The following is a 15,947-nucleotide window of genomic DNA, read 5'->3' on the forward strand; positions in this document are numbered from 1 at the left end:
TTTCCCTAGCTTTTCTTAGTGCTGGCATCTAAAAGGTCATCACCACAGATACAGTTTCAGTGAAGTGCAGGCTATTAAACTATCCCATCTCTTATTCTTCACAAAAATTCTTGTCAACTTTTCTTCTAGGAAGATATACAACTGGCCAATGAGCAGATAAAAAGATGTTCAACATCGTTAGTCACCAGAGAAATGCAAATCAAAATTATAGCAAGATACTGTGTCGTGCCAACTAAGATGCTAGAATCAAAAAGACAGATAAGTATTGGCTGGGACATAGAGCAATCAGAACTCTCACACTGCTGATGGGAATATAAAATGGAGCAGCCACTTTAGAAAACACTGGGCAGTTTCTCAGACAATAAAGATAGTTACCATTTGACCAAGCAATTCCATGACTAAAGGTATAGCTAAGAGAGAAATAAAAACTTATGTCCACACAAACTGTGTACACAGATGTTCACAGAAACATTATTCATAATAGCCAAAAGGTGAAAACAACCAAATATCCATCAACTACCCATTTTATCCATTTATTAATGGATAAACAAAAATGTGGTATAACCGTACAATGGAATGTTTTTTAGCCATAAAAATAAATGAAGTACTGATACCATGACATAGACCAGCCTTAAAAATATACTAAGTAAAAAAGGCCAGATTAAAAAAACAAACAAAATAATATATGATTCCATTTACATTAAATGTCTAGAATAGGCTAATCTATAAAGACAGAAAATAGATCAGTGGTTGCCAAGGGATTACCAGTAGGGAGGTAGAGGGGGATGGAAGTAGTAGCAAAAGATTTTCTTTTTGAGGTAATAAAAATGTTCTACAATTAACTGTGCTGAGTTGCACATATCTGTGAACATACTAAAATCCAATGACTTGTACACTTTAAATGAATGAATATATGGTATATAAATTATATCTCAAGAAAGTTATTTTTAAAAAATTCTTGTCAATGATGCCTGTACAAGTGTTCTTAATTTATCCTTTGGGTACTACATCAGTCTATTTTTTTTTAATTCTGGTTAATCTAGAGACTTAAGGGAAATCAAGGAGTCTGCCTGAGTTAACTAAACTTTCAGACTCACAAGACTGTCATCAAACCATTGTTGGTGTCAGTCTCCTCAGGAGGATAAAAACAAGAAAACAGTTTGCCAACAGGACAGCATCTTCTTGGATGAGTCTTGCAGCAGTTAACAAAGAAGCACAGCTCAGACAGAGAAAGGATATACCTCACATAGAAGACTTATCTTCCCTCCCAGTCAGTTTTAATCTGCAAGGCTTCCAGAACGCCACAGCACACATGCCAATTGCCAAGCCTTATCACACTCAAGGAGCTATGGCTTACTCCAAGTATTTATAGTTCTCCTGTTTGGATGTAACTTGCCAATCAAGAGTCATACTTACCATACGTATACTGTCTAGAAACATAGCTGACATTACTACCTTTATCTGTTTCCCAGGATAAGAGCTAGCAAGTTAACTAAAGATCAAATTCTTATACTAAAGAGGCTTTTGTTAACCCTTCACCAATATAACACATTAACATATCATACATTCTTTTAATTACCCAATTTTGATTTTAAAAATTCAGAGAAAAATAAACTTTGCTACTTAAAATATAGTTTTAAATTATTTCTGGAGATTGATTATATCATGAGAGATTTATTTACATTTTTATTCATTCAAAATGAATGAATAGTAAGCACTGAAAACACTGTGATGAACAAGACAGAAACGATCCCCTCTCCTTACAGGATTTAAAAATTTTCAGGAGATATAAAAAAAAGAATAGTCAATAACAATATAGTAAAAAAAAAAAAAAAAAACCCTCAATAGAGAAAGTACAGAGTGATAATCACATTGAAGGACGATGAATACAGATGTGTGACACAAGGAACGGCATTATTCCCATCGAAGAAATAGGTGAAAAACATGCCAATATTCAGTTGTTTATATATATTTCAAATATTTTATTTTTTCTTAAGTGTAATATTATATTTAAGATATTTACATCACCTGGATGTTAAAATCATGTTAATTATGATCATTCCATTTTGAGGTGCATTTACTCACCATCCTTTAATTTCCATCTTATGGGTTGGGCTTTAGGAAAAAAAAGTGTTCACCTCTGCCCCTTCAAGGTTCTCTAAGGGCTGCCTGCCCACAGAGGGATGTATTCCAATCTAGATATCCATTAAGAAGTTCTACTGGATATCCCCTGCCCTTACAAAGGTAAATACCTATAATTTTTTTTTCGGGGGGGGTGGGGGGCGGGAATCATACAAAACAAGGTTCAATTCAAGGAAATATCGGGAAGCTGAATTTGTCTAAACATTCATGCCAGTCACCAAATCTGATTGTATCAATAATAAAACTGATATTTTGATTTCTACCTAATATCTATTTCTCACTTGGTCCAGAATTCAGAAAGTGAAGAAAAAGATATTATATATTGAACTGCAGCATTTAATTACTCTAAAATTAGGCGAACATTTATCATTTCACTCTTATTTACATACTGTCATGGGTCAGGTTCTCCAGGAAACAAATCCTGAGATTTGCCTGCTTGACTTTTACTTGGGAGTACCCTGAGAAGAACACCTGTGGACGAGTGAAGACAGGAGAATTGGTAAAGAGAAAGTCTGAATTCAATGCAATTGCCAATCCCAAGGGCAACAACTGATGGGCCATCAGTTGTTGTTAACTGAGGCAAGTGGATGGCTGGCAATTCACCAGAAATTGAACCAGGAAATGAGCTGCTTCTTGGAACAGAGTGTAAGCTCAGAAGTGGCAGTTCTCTTTGAGCACAGACAATTCCTGGGAAGAGACTCAACTATGGTTCTTCCACAGGCAACACTGCAGGCAGCTAGGGAAGTGAGTATCTCAGTCCTGAAGAGGAGGATCTGGGTGGCACACTGTAGTATCTACGATATGAGTATGCACAGCAGAGAAAACGGCCCATGTTAAGATTATCAAAGTAAATAACCATGATATTATCCAAAATGACTAGCTATGAAACAAATATACTATATTAGAGGACTGATTGGTAGTTGCGAGAGGCTAGGTAGGGGTGGACAAAATGGGTGAAGAGAGCTAAAGCGTACAAACTTCCAGTTAATAAAATAAATAAGTCATGGGGATGTAATGTATGGCATGGTGACTGTAGTTAATAATACTTTGTGCCTATTTGAAAGTCTTTAAGAAAGTAGATCTTAAAAATCCTTATCACAAGAAAAATATTTTTTGTAACTACATACAGTGATGAATATTAACTAGAGGTAACATGGGATCATTTTGCAGTATATACAAATATTGAATCATTATGTTGTAGAACCAAAACTAATATAATATTATGTCAATTATACCTCAATAAAAATAAATAAAATAAAAATACTGTATTATTCTAAACATTAACAGAATGATTGTGTGAGCCTAAAAGCTAATACTGGTCATTGTCAACTAAAAGAAAAAAAACTACCAAAAAGTTAGTAAGCATAAATTATACTCTGATGATAACTCAGATTCTTCCTGGTAATTATTTTCCTGTAGGTATGTTCAAGCAAACATATATTCCCACTTACATCCTTATTTATATAAGCATACCTTCCTTTGGAGAGAAAAAAATGTAAAGAGGCTGCATATTAATGCCTCATACCAGAAAATATGAAAATTTTACCTCAATTATCTCTTCTCTCATTACTAACCTCTCCACTTCCCAAGGTCTCTTTTTCATTTAAGAAAATCTCCATTCTAATTAAGAAAATATACATATCAGAATCTATTAATGATTTATTGAATCCAATCTCCCTTTGTGTATGTCGTACTTCACAACAAAATGCCTTTTGTTTGTTTTTTCCTCCTCTCTTCTGTTATCTCTGGAATTACTGCCAACTATAAATCAATCATAAATCAAAAGAAAGGCCCTGTGAAATTACATTAGTCAACAAGGAAACGGTAATAGTTTGCCTTCAATTTTTCAGAGATTTATCTCTTAAGTAAAACAAGATATTCCAGTACAAAATAGTCCTTATTGACTGTAAACTTTGTAAAGACTCACTGGGCTGTAAGATGGGGCTTAAATGGTTTACAACAATCAAATATGGCTATGCTTCTTTAATAACCAGAAATTCACCATAAGTAAAGAATATAAAGTATAGCAACCGTTAGCCTAGAATGCTTGATTTTTATATAGTAATGCTTAATATTCATATATCAGATGTCTGCCCTAACTTCTCAGATTAGGTATAAATTCAACAGTCAGTAACAAAAAAAAATCTCATGACTTTGATAGTCACCAAAATGGTGGAAAACTAAAAACACCATATGACTGGTTAATGAGAGCTAAACAGAAAGATATTCACTCATTGCTGAGCAAGGTCATCAGGCCAAGGCACCAGAGCATCAAGACCCTAACACCAGGAAAGACAGGGCTGTGATGGAAATAATGAGAACAAAGCAAAATAACTAAGTAATTTCCCTCGTGCATTTTGTTTTGCAAATAATTATTTAAGAGGTTGAAATTAATATTCTCTCTCTCTCTCTCTCTCTCTCTCTCTCTCTCTCTCTCTCTCTCTCTCTCTCTCTCTCGTGTGTGTGTATGTGTAGAGAGACTGACAGACAGACACAGAGGAAAGGAGAAGACAGAGGAAGAAGGGAGAGAAAGAAGAGAAGCAAACTTGGATAAATCTGGAAGGTCAAAAACTGCAATCGAGGGAAGAAGCCATGTCTCACTCCTTTATCTTCCATACCACCTAGCACAGTACCTAAAATTCACTGAAAACCCAGAAAATGTGCTGAATAAATCACTGACGAGAAAATTCCTAATATGAACTCACAGTGGGGTAATTACACTTTCCTCTTAAAGGGGAGTGCCTTTGGTTAAATTCTATGTTATTTCTATGTTAACGAGTACACTTGCATATATACATTAATTTTTATTTCTTATGACTCTCCGATTATACATCCTAAAGGAGGAGTATAGCAAGTAGTAGTTATTTCCTTTTTCTTATTTCCTCCATCATTTCTGCCAGAAGGCTCTAAACATTGACTAGCCACTCAAAAGTAACCAACCTGGTAATTATTGATATAAGTAAGGCCTATTTTATGCTTTGTGGGTACATCAAAGCTACCAAAGTTTATATTCGAGTAACATGTAAAGATTTAAATCTACCAGTGATCTTTCTAAATATAGATCTGATCATCTCCATCCCTTTGCCTCTGAGATAATATTAAAATCCTTAATGCATTACACAAGGTCCCTGGTTCTCACTATTATCCCCAGGTCCTTAAGAGCAGGATCCTAGTGCTATATTCATCTGTGTAAGGTCACTGCCTACCATAAACCCTGCTTCCTAAAAAGTAATCAATGAATATTTGTTGAATAAATTACTGTAAAATGAATGAAATCTGTGACAAATCAATGTATCATTAAATGTAACTGTATATTGTCATATCTACATTTAACCATATTTGTTGCTTAAGTATTACAATTTTAAAACCATCTGACATGGTTCTAGGTTAAGCATTTCAAAAAACAATGACTATATGAGGATAAGCAAAAGCTTCTGATGTGTAGGAGGAAAAGTAGAAACCTGAGAGACGAGCTTATTTAAATAATAATGAGTCAGGACAAGTAAAAGAATAATTTTTAAAAATAAACATGAAAAGCAAACATGGGATTTCTATTTATAAATTAGATGGAAATAACACTTAAGTCATGTGTTCACTTAAAACAATAGATAAAAATATAGTCTAATTTTTAAATGTCAAGTTCACAGATAAAATGCATGATCTAAAAATTCTGATCAAGCTAAGTATTTCAGGAATTACATTAAAACAGTTTAAAAAGCAAAGTAGAACACGGATTAGTGTTCAGTAAAATAATTTTAAGATATATGTAAAGACTGTACATAATAATATTTTTAAAATTAATGTAAATCATCCTAAATTCTAGATAATTAAGCATGTTTTACATGTTTTTTTGTTGAAACATTCTATAAATACACTACCAGTAAAGCATTTTAAAGTCATACCTGCAAAAGAGTTGTTCTATGGAGCTTCAGTGCCCCCTTCTGGTGAATTTTAGCAAAGCATCCTGAACAATAATCTTCTCCACATTCAAGGCATACCTTAAAAGATATTTTAAAAATTATATAATCAATCTTATGACTTCAGAAAAATGTTTAAATAAAGATATCATTGCTATTATCTTTATCCAATTACATACTTAAATTTCATCAGAACTTAGTAATCCAAGGAAAACTAAACAACTATTTGTCCCAGTTAAGATTTAACTCTGAGAAAAACTGACCTGTAAACAAGTTACTCTTGTATCAAAATAAATATAATAGCTAGACTGAAGGTTTTAGATATATGTGTTAGATGTATATGTGTATGTGCAATTTCTGAATAAATCAGAAAACAATCAGCAGCATCAGGTCAAACGTCCTGACCTGAGAAAAACTAAACAGCATTATCTCTGAGTCAAAATTACTTCTTTTTTAGGAATTCTTTTATCTTTCTGTATGGATTTACAGGGCACAATTAGTTTCAAATGATATGTAAACTATTTGCCTCCAAAAGCCCCTATATATTTCCTTGATTAATATTTCTTCATTGATGATTCTCAAAATGTTGTTTTGAAAGTGTTCTCAGAAGTTCCTTCAAAGGAAAGAAAGTATAAGGAAAAAAACTGATGGAACTGCATCAAAATGTCACAATGTTTATGACTTGTGAAATAATTATGGACAAGATTATATTACCTTCCAAATTCTCTGTGGTATTAAGATATAAATTTTTTTAAAAAATTAGGAATAAATTGAATAATGCTGTGCATCTCATCCATTCATGATAGTACCAAGCAAAACTGAAAGTTAAAAGAAATGGAATTTTTAGTGCAAGCGAAATTACTACTGTGCAGTTGTATTGGTCAGTTCAGCAGCCTACAACATAACAAAAAGCAAGGCTCTTCTGCTTTGTACTGATCAACGGCAGACTGAAATGTGCAGTACGGTAATGCTTCTCAAACTGTAACATGCACATGAATCATCTGAGATTTCACTGCAATGCAGATTCTGGTTCAGGAAGTCTGACATGCTACCTGAGATGTTGCATTCTAACAAGCTCCCAGGTGATGCCCAGGAAGTAGCTGGTGCACAGACCACCCACTGAGTAACAAGGCACTAGAATGTATAGGACATAGAAAAGTAGACTAAATTCTTACTAAAAATCCAATAGACCTTAGCCCATTAATTTTTGAAAATCATTACATTATATTATAAGTCTCCAATAATGTAGCCCACTTTATTAGATATAAAATGATGACTACACTAAAAAAGTTAGAAGAGTGATAAATTTTATGTAACTATAATAAAACTAAAATGAAAGGCTAGAATCAAATAACAATATTCACCACATTTAGTGAGCACTTACTATTCTAAGGCTTCATATTTTTCATCTCATCTCATCTTCACAACAACCCTCTCAAGTTAGAATGATCAATGTATCTCCATTGTGAAGATGAGGTAACAAGAGACCGTAATAATTGGGAATTTGTCCAATAGTGCAGCTAATAGAGCCAGGATCTCAACCCCATAGTCTGAACCAAAGCTCAAGCTTTTACCCAGAACCTGTATTACTAATCATTAAATCTGTCGCTGACCATTAATTGCAGTACTAATCATTTATTGGGAAAAAAATAATAAAATCTGCATAAAATAAAATCCAATATTTCAAATGACGGCATGGTCTGGTATTTGTCGAAATCCAAATATAACTTTTCAAATGTGATTAGCTATATAGCACTGGATTTTTAAGTTAATCTGAAGAAAAATAAACACTATCACTAGTATGGATACTAGTCCTACCTTTTCAACTCTTGTCTCAAGAGCTAGTCTCTTAGAGAAATGGTAGTAAACACATTATCTAAATCCATAATTTTTCAAGTGCAAAATCAATTAAAAAGCTTTAATTTCACATACATAAATGGCAGTACTATTATATTAATGTAGATTTCAAAATGTATTCTGCATAATTTTTATTTAACATATCAGCTAATATTTTAATAAATTTCTTATAAATATTTGGCAGTGTTTCACAATGTAATATAGAAGACTAAAAATCAGTTTTAACACATAATTCTAAGCCAACTATTTGTTAACAACAGGTCTTTAATGAGAATAGCCAAACAGACGCTGTGGACTGGAAGATCAAAGCTGGAGTTGCAGAGTAAGTTTATGTATTTCATTATACAAGCGTATATGGATTTAAATTGGGCTAAAATGATCGCCAGGTGGAAAATCTTTTTAGGCAGTTTGTATAACTGGTAGGAACATACTAAAAACATAGATTAGGACTCCATTCCATCATAGATGCTTCTTCAATGACAGAATATCCAAATAAAGTTTTAGCAAACATTTTTTTATTTGATAAAGGCTAGATCAGTTGTACCTGCCTTCAGAACCCATTTGAGTTAAATTACCCACATTTGCCAAATTAATATACAATTTTTAACTGTGTATTTCACTTTTGCCATATAGAGACAGCATAAAACTACTGTAACTTCTTTTAAAAAATGTGAAATTTGGAAGTTTGGGATTTTATTTTTACCATTGGAACATAAGAAAATGTGCCAAAAACAAAAAACACACAATTTATGTGTCTCCTCTCAATATATCAGACACAATGCTAAATACTTCACATGCCTTAACTCTTTATCTTCAATAACTTTGAAGAATCTGGTATCCACATTAGTCCAATTTACAAATGAAAAAACAGAAATATAAAAAAAATTAAGTCATTTGTTAAAGGTCACATAGTTAATAACAGGTAAGTTGAGATTCAAATGCCCCAAAACACGAGGTCTTAACTCTTATCCCAACACACAATTTTTCCCTCATTTGGCCCTATCGTAAGATATAGGAAGGCTGACTCTAATTATCCAATCAGCATTATCATCTAGAGCAATGAAAGCTAAAAACAGAATAACCTCAGACTTTAACATGACCACAACCTACTTTGAAAGAAATGGTTCATTCAAAAACTATTTGTTGAGTACTTACTAAATACCAGGCACAATTCTAGTCAGTAGTACAGAGCAGTGAATAAAACAAAATCCCTACTCTCACAAAGTTCACATTATAGGTAGGTGGAAAAAATAAACAAATAAATATACATTAAAGGGTAATAACTCTGTGTAGATGAATGAAGCGGCTTTACAAAGTGCAACTGAGCTGTTGCCATTTTATAAAGAGTTGTCAGGGTAGGTAACATTTGAGATGACCTTTTTGATATGAGGAGCCCGTGGAGAGAGAAAGTTTGTTGGAGATAAATTGAAGTTTGGTTTTGAACATGGTAAGTTAGTGATTCCTGTTTGACATACAAGCAGAGGTATTAATTAGGCAGTTTGAGTTCAAAGTTCAGGGGAGAGGTAGGAGTTAGAGATGTAAATCTAAGAACCAATAAAGTAGAAATAGTCTTTAAAGCCAGGAGAGTGAACAAAATTACCTAAAGAGTAAGTATAGACAGACTAAAGAAGAGGTCTAAGGACTGAGCTCTGTGTCATTCCAATGTTAAGGAATCAAGAATACAGAAAACCAACAAAAAAAATTGAGAAGGGACAGCTAGCAAAGTAAAATGAAACCAAGACAGAACGGTATTTCAGAGGAAGCCAAGTGAAGAGTCATAAGAGAGGAGAGGAATACTGTATCAAATATTAGTGATAGATTAAGATAAGAACTGAGAATTGATCCCTGCATTTAAGAATGTGGGAGTCACTGGTGACCTTGATAGTTGTGCACAGCAGTGCCAACCTATTACTGAATGGAGAGGGTTAAAGAGAGAATAGGAATTTAGCAATTTCTCTTCTGGGTATATACCCAAAATAATTGAGAATGAAAACTTGGATAGATATAGTGTATTAATGTTCACAGCAGCATTATTCACAATAACCAAATGGTGGAAGCAACCCAGTGTCCATCAATGGATCAATGTATAAACAAAATGGGGAAAACATGTACAATGGAATAAAATTCACACTTAAAAAAGAAGGAAATTCTAATACATGTTACAACATGAATGAACTTTGAAGATATTATGCTAAGTGAAATAAGTGAAATAAGGACAATACTGTATACTGACAACAAAACAAATACTATATAGTTCCACTTATACGAGACACCTAGAGTTGTTGAATTCAGAGACAGAAAGTTGAATGGTGGTTGTCAAGGGCTAGCAGAGGAAGGAATGGGACTTATTGTTTACTGAGGACAGAATTTCAGTTCTGCAAGTTGAAAGAGTTCTGTAGATGGATGGTGATGATGGTTGCACAACAATGTGAATGTACTTAATGTCACTGATCTTTACACTTAAAAATATTTAAAATGTTAAATTTTATGTATATTATTCCACCACAGGAATGGTGCTTAATGCCACTGAACCATGCACTTAAAATGACTAAAATAGTAACTTAAATTGTGGTACGTTTCACCATAATTTTTTTTTTAAGTTGATGAAATTGGCACTGATGAAAAGTTAGAGAGTTGTCAGAAAGCATTATTTTTTATAGCTTTTTTTTTCAATCTCACTTCATAACTTTTAAGGAAAGAAAAAATAATTTGGTGGGGAGACTTGAACACAAATATCCACAAGAGTCTTAAACATAATATGAAAAAAACTGAAACAACCAAATGTCATTCAATGTGTGAATGAATAAACAAATTTTAGCATGTCTCTACAATGGAATACTACTCAGTAAAACAAACTATTGATAAATGTAACATGAATGAATGTCCACATGGAACAAAAGAAATCTTCCACATAAAAAATATGTACCATATCATTCCATTTCCATAAATTTCAAGAACAGAGATCACTACATGTATGGTGCTAAAAACCAGAACAATGGTCGCCTTTGTGGCGGAGACTAATTGGAAAAGGCACAAGGGATTTTATTATCTTGATGGGGATATAGACACTTGTCAAAAGGCGTCTAATTGTACATTTAAGATCTGTCCACTTCACAGTAAGTAAACTATTCCTCAATAAAAAGAGAGAAAGAACATTTTGACGGCAAGTACAGCCAACTCTATAGCAGTGTTACCAAAAGAGATACAGAGGGAAGGAAATGCAGGGGTCGAAGGAGATTGTTTGCTGTGGATTTGCTTTTGGTTTTAGATGGGAGACACTGCAGCATGTCTGTGTGCTGACAGGCACGATCCAATGCAGAGGATGAGAGTTACGGAGCTACCGTAAACAGGAATGAGAAGATGAGATTCAGTGTGTTGGTGGCCTTCCCCATATACTTCTGGGGAAGTATATGGCTACTAAAGCAGGTTAAGTTGGGAGGGGTGCCTGAGACCACATGAAGGTTCTTTGCCAATATCTTATTATACTATACGTACTAGCAAAGCAGCTTTGTTCTCACACTGTCCACAGATCTTCCCTTTTTTCCTGGGTTTTTCACTTTCAAAGGAATTTGCCATTTTATAATTAAGTGGCTGTTTCACTGTCCCTGGAAGGAAAAATCAGAGTAATTACTTTAAAATACGATGTTTAGTTTTCTGATTGATAAAGTAATGAAATTATGCATATTTCTAAATTCTCAAATAATATTTAAATATTAGTTGCCCAGTAAAAATGGCATGTAGCCAAGTCTAATCCTCCCTGTAGGCTGGGGATCCCACAGTCCCTCTCCTGTCCCCTGTGACCGCAGGGCCACACACATCTACCTATAGCCACTCTGCTTAAAACTCATTTCATCTAGACATATAAAATGTAATACAGAAAGTAATAGTTAAAAACTATGCTCTTGATAGAATTCTTATGGCATTCTGTCCCATCTCTGGATCAAACTGAAGCCCACAAAGACCATCTTCTATAATAAATGTTATATGTATTTCTAGAACTCGTTCTACCAAATTATCTTAACTATTCAAATTAAATATGTTTATCCTCTATAAAAAATCTTATTTCTTTTGGAATTATTATACATTCAAAATTGATTATGGTTTTTGCTATTGTCAAGATGTATTAAAATATAAAGGAATGTTTCAATATGCCCTTAATTTCCAAAAAGTTTCAATTTATAATTTTATAGTGCTAAATTCTCTTCCTGGTTAAAAGAGTTTATCAACAAACTCTAAGGACCAGTGCTATGAAAGTCCTCACCTTTGAAAAACACTACATTATAATCATATTTTAAATTGACATTTGTTTGACATGAAATGAGGCCCCTCCCCCCACAAAAATACATAAATAAAATGCATTTTGAATATCAGAGATAAAGAGTCATCATTTGGGGGGTTTAGAAACTTTATATTGCATGAACAATTCTAGCACTTTAATTTTCTATGTCATTCAAATGCAAAAGAAAAGAAATTGTATCTATAGAAGCTAATAATACAGTGGTAAACTGTTTACCTTGAAGCTGCTCCTTCAGTAATTTCAATTTCACTTTTCCAGCAGAAGGCTGTATTAATGAAATAGATACTATTTGTCAGGTATACATTCTCTTAGTCAAAGAAAGTTTAAGTTATTAACAAAAATATTTAGAAATCTATAACATTTTGGTGTACCTTGAACAAAACAAACATTTTGAAAGAATAATGTAAAATTAATAGATCATCATTAAAGCATACATAGATCTTTAAAATTCCTGTAAAGAAAATACTTGAAATATATAAAAAAGTTTTTTAAACATGCCATAAATTATTTATTTTTAAACAAAAATCATTATATATCATTATGAAATGATTTTAAGAAAGCACTACTATTCAAATATTGTAAAGGCTTTTCTATTTCTGATCTTTCTAAAAGACACAAAGTCTAAATTTGTGTAGACTGAATCTAAACTGAATTCTGACTAACCTTCTCTGCTTACATAACTACACAAGCCAATATTATTCTTATTTGCCTAATTTAGAGAACCAAGTGTTTAAGCATCATAGACTTACCCTTCAAATATGTTATTTGTGATCCCCAACTTTCCCAAGTTGTAGACAAAAAAAAAAATGTGTATATAAGACTCACTGCTAGGTATTTCAGATAAATAATCACTTAAAACACTTAGATCTTAAGATTTAAAAAAATTAAAACAGACTTGCCAATTGCATGTAACTGGCTTGGTCTTATTAAAACCAACATTCAAAGTACACAAACAAGCATGGAGGATGGTACAAATTTAGGCAGACACTGTCAATTCATGCCTAGTTTTCAATTTGCAATTTACATGTTCAATTGCCCAATTTGTACACGAGAATATGAGGACAATGGTTGCCTCTCTGTCTACAGCTGTACCAACTGCAGTCATCTGAAAAGTTAGGCCTAATTATTCTCAGTGAATCTAGTGGTTTTGCTTCAAAAGGGCATTTATTGTTCACATTCTTTTAAGTAGCCACTTAGATGCTATGTACCAAACAGCAGAAAAGAAAATAGCACTGAAGAAATCAAATTTTGGTGAATCACACTTTTATTTTTAAACTGGCAATGTTATACAAGTTATAGATAATTTAATCTCATTTTTCATAACCAAATTATCCAATATTATTACCTTAATAATACGCCTGAATTGCAACAAGATCTATGTGGTTATAGGTGACCTGGGTAGAATGGATTTTCCAAAGCAAACTGAACCCATTATTTAGGAAATTTTATAATTTGTTTTTATTATTATGAAGAGCATTTTTCTGCTAAATATAGTCAGATTTACTTCAAATGGTTCAAAGTGCATAAAAATATTTCAATGAACTAATAGCTAGCTTCTATTTTTAGGCAAATAGAATTACCTCCTAAGTCTAATTTTTATCTGTTTAGGAAAGAGTTGAGGGTGGAATAAGGCTGGACCAGGGACACACACACACACACACACACACAAAAACACACACAAACACATATCAATATATGTATACACACACACATATATATATATATGGGTATACACATACATGCATTATGCATATATATATATACTAAATGTATATGTATACTGAATTAAATGTGAATTCAGTATACTAAAGCCTATGCCTTATTAACCCACTTATTCCTACACCAGCAGAAGCTGAAGGGGTGCCATCAGGGGCCAAGGCAGCTTAGTGGCTCTACCACACAGACATATTATCTGGGCCACTGGGGTCAAACTATGCCATCATCATCACTCTCCCTGGCATTCACGGATGCCTCCAAATTCCCACCAATGCCCTCATCTGCCATGCAGGGCCCACACTCCTCCCATAAGCCACCACTTCAAATAGTCTCATTCTAAATCCAATTAGCTACTTAACCTTTGCCATTCTCTATTGCTTATCCTGCCATCCAGGCTCCTCTGCCATTCCATGGAGCCGTTATTAAATAGTCATTTAACTATCTTATGCCTTAAATCTCTCTTAAACATATGTCTTCCAAAAGTTCACGTTAACTGGACCTACCTTTCCTCAAACACAACCTCCTCCACAGAACTCTCCAGAGGAACTAGCTCCATTTCTACTCTCTTTCACTCACCAGGAAAGAAGAAAATTTTTCTCTCTGTTTGTTCCTCAGTGCTGCTTCCAGAAAATTGTTCTGTTCTTATCATTCAGCAAAATTGCCTCTACTGAAGGACCTCACCATCCACTTATTGCTTTTATCAGTATCTGGATCTTCTTCCACCCGAACTTCAGCAATCTGCTCAGTATTTCTCTCTATCATATTTCTGGGTGTGATCGTGGGGACTTCAATATCCATGTTCACCTGACATCCTGATGCTGAAAAACTCTCCAACATGCTGACTGCTATGAATACCTAAGTGCCTCTTCAGCCACCTGACCATTATGACAAAACCTTGAACCTAAGCAGCAATCTAAATGGCCACACCTTCAAAATCCCAAACTCAAAGACTTTCCCAGTACTAATCACAATCACCTTACCTCCTTCCTCCTAGACCTCCCATATCTATACCTACCATTGTGATGAAATAATATTAACTGAGTCCCCTACAAATAAATGCTGAACAACTCCAATGGGCTCTGATGGCTCTTCAGCAACCTATTTACTTGTTTGCTGCTAAACCTCGATCACGATTTCCACAGTGGCTGCTCCAAACCTTTTCCATTCCAAAGAATTCAAATTTACCCCATTTTCCTTCCTTAATCTGAGCAAATGATCTTGCCTTTAAATTTACTAAGAAAGTCAAAATTTTCCCTTTAAGAGTTTTCCACTGCTTCTTGCCTCATCTGTCAAATGAAACTTCTAAAATTTTTCCTTTATCACCATCGGTTCTCTCTTCCACCTTTCTGATCTCAGAGAAAGTGAGCCCTCCTTTTTTTGATTAAGGGCTTCTTAATGAGACCCCAACAATTGGCACCTCTTTCATTTGCATACCCAGTCTTTCCTCCACTAGTGAGTCTATCCCTCAGCTACAATCTGACTCACATTTTCTCCCTGACTCTAAAATAAAAATTAAAAAATAAAGTCCTTCCTTAATCCTGTTAAATCCTTGAGAGGTCACCTTCTGTTCTCACGTTCACTGCATCATCAGTCTACTCATTGCAACCCATCTTCCCTGTTCAATAACTGAAAAATATTTTTACGTCTAATAACCCAATCATCAAATCAAATGTAGTATTTCTAGAAATCCTCATTCTCCATAAGTAGACATTCTAATGTAATTTTCAGTTAATGTTACAATTGGTTTCACTCCTATTATCTCATACATTGCTGAAAACTGTGAAGTAGTTAAACAAGTATTGTTATCCATGTTTACAAACATGGTAACAGAAACTTGGAAAGGTTAAATGACTTGCCTAAAATCACAAAGCTAATGGAATGAGTGAGGAATTTAATCAATACAGTCTAACATAGGGTTTCTTGATCATGGCCAAGATAATTCTTTGTTGTGAGGCTGTCCAGTGCATTGTAGGATGTACAGCAGCATCTCTGACCTGTAGCCATTACATACCATTAGC

At 33.8% G+C, this 15,947-nt stretch overlaps 1 protein-coding gene across 1 annotated transcript in view; it reads right to left on the minus strand.

The window, feature by feature from the left end:
- The window catches only part of ZBBX (zinc finger B-box domain containing), a 94,680-nt gene that overhangs the window by 63,095 nt on the left and 15,638 nt on the right, over positions 1-15,947 (minus strand). Inside the window, exons 5-7 of the mRNA XM_006910801.2 lie at positions 12,430-12,478; positions 11,412-11,521; positions 6,045-6,140 (exon numbers count right to left, since the gene is read on the minus strand). Of these exons, the coding sequence (XP_006910863.1) occupies positions 6,045-6,140; positions 11,412-11,521; positions 12,430-12,478 (255 nt within the window). The remainder of the gene's footprint in view (positions 1-6,044; positions 6,141-11,411; positions 11,522-12,429; positions 12,479-15,947) is intronic.

This window comes from Pteropus alecto, unplaced genomic scaffold (assembly GCF_000325575.1).
Source record: "Pteropus alecto unplaced genomic scaffold, ASM32557v1 scaffold33, whole genome shotgun sequence".
Lineage (NCBI taxonomy): Eukaryota > Metazoa > Chordata > Mammalia > Chiroptera > Pteropodidae > Pteropus > Pteropus alecto.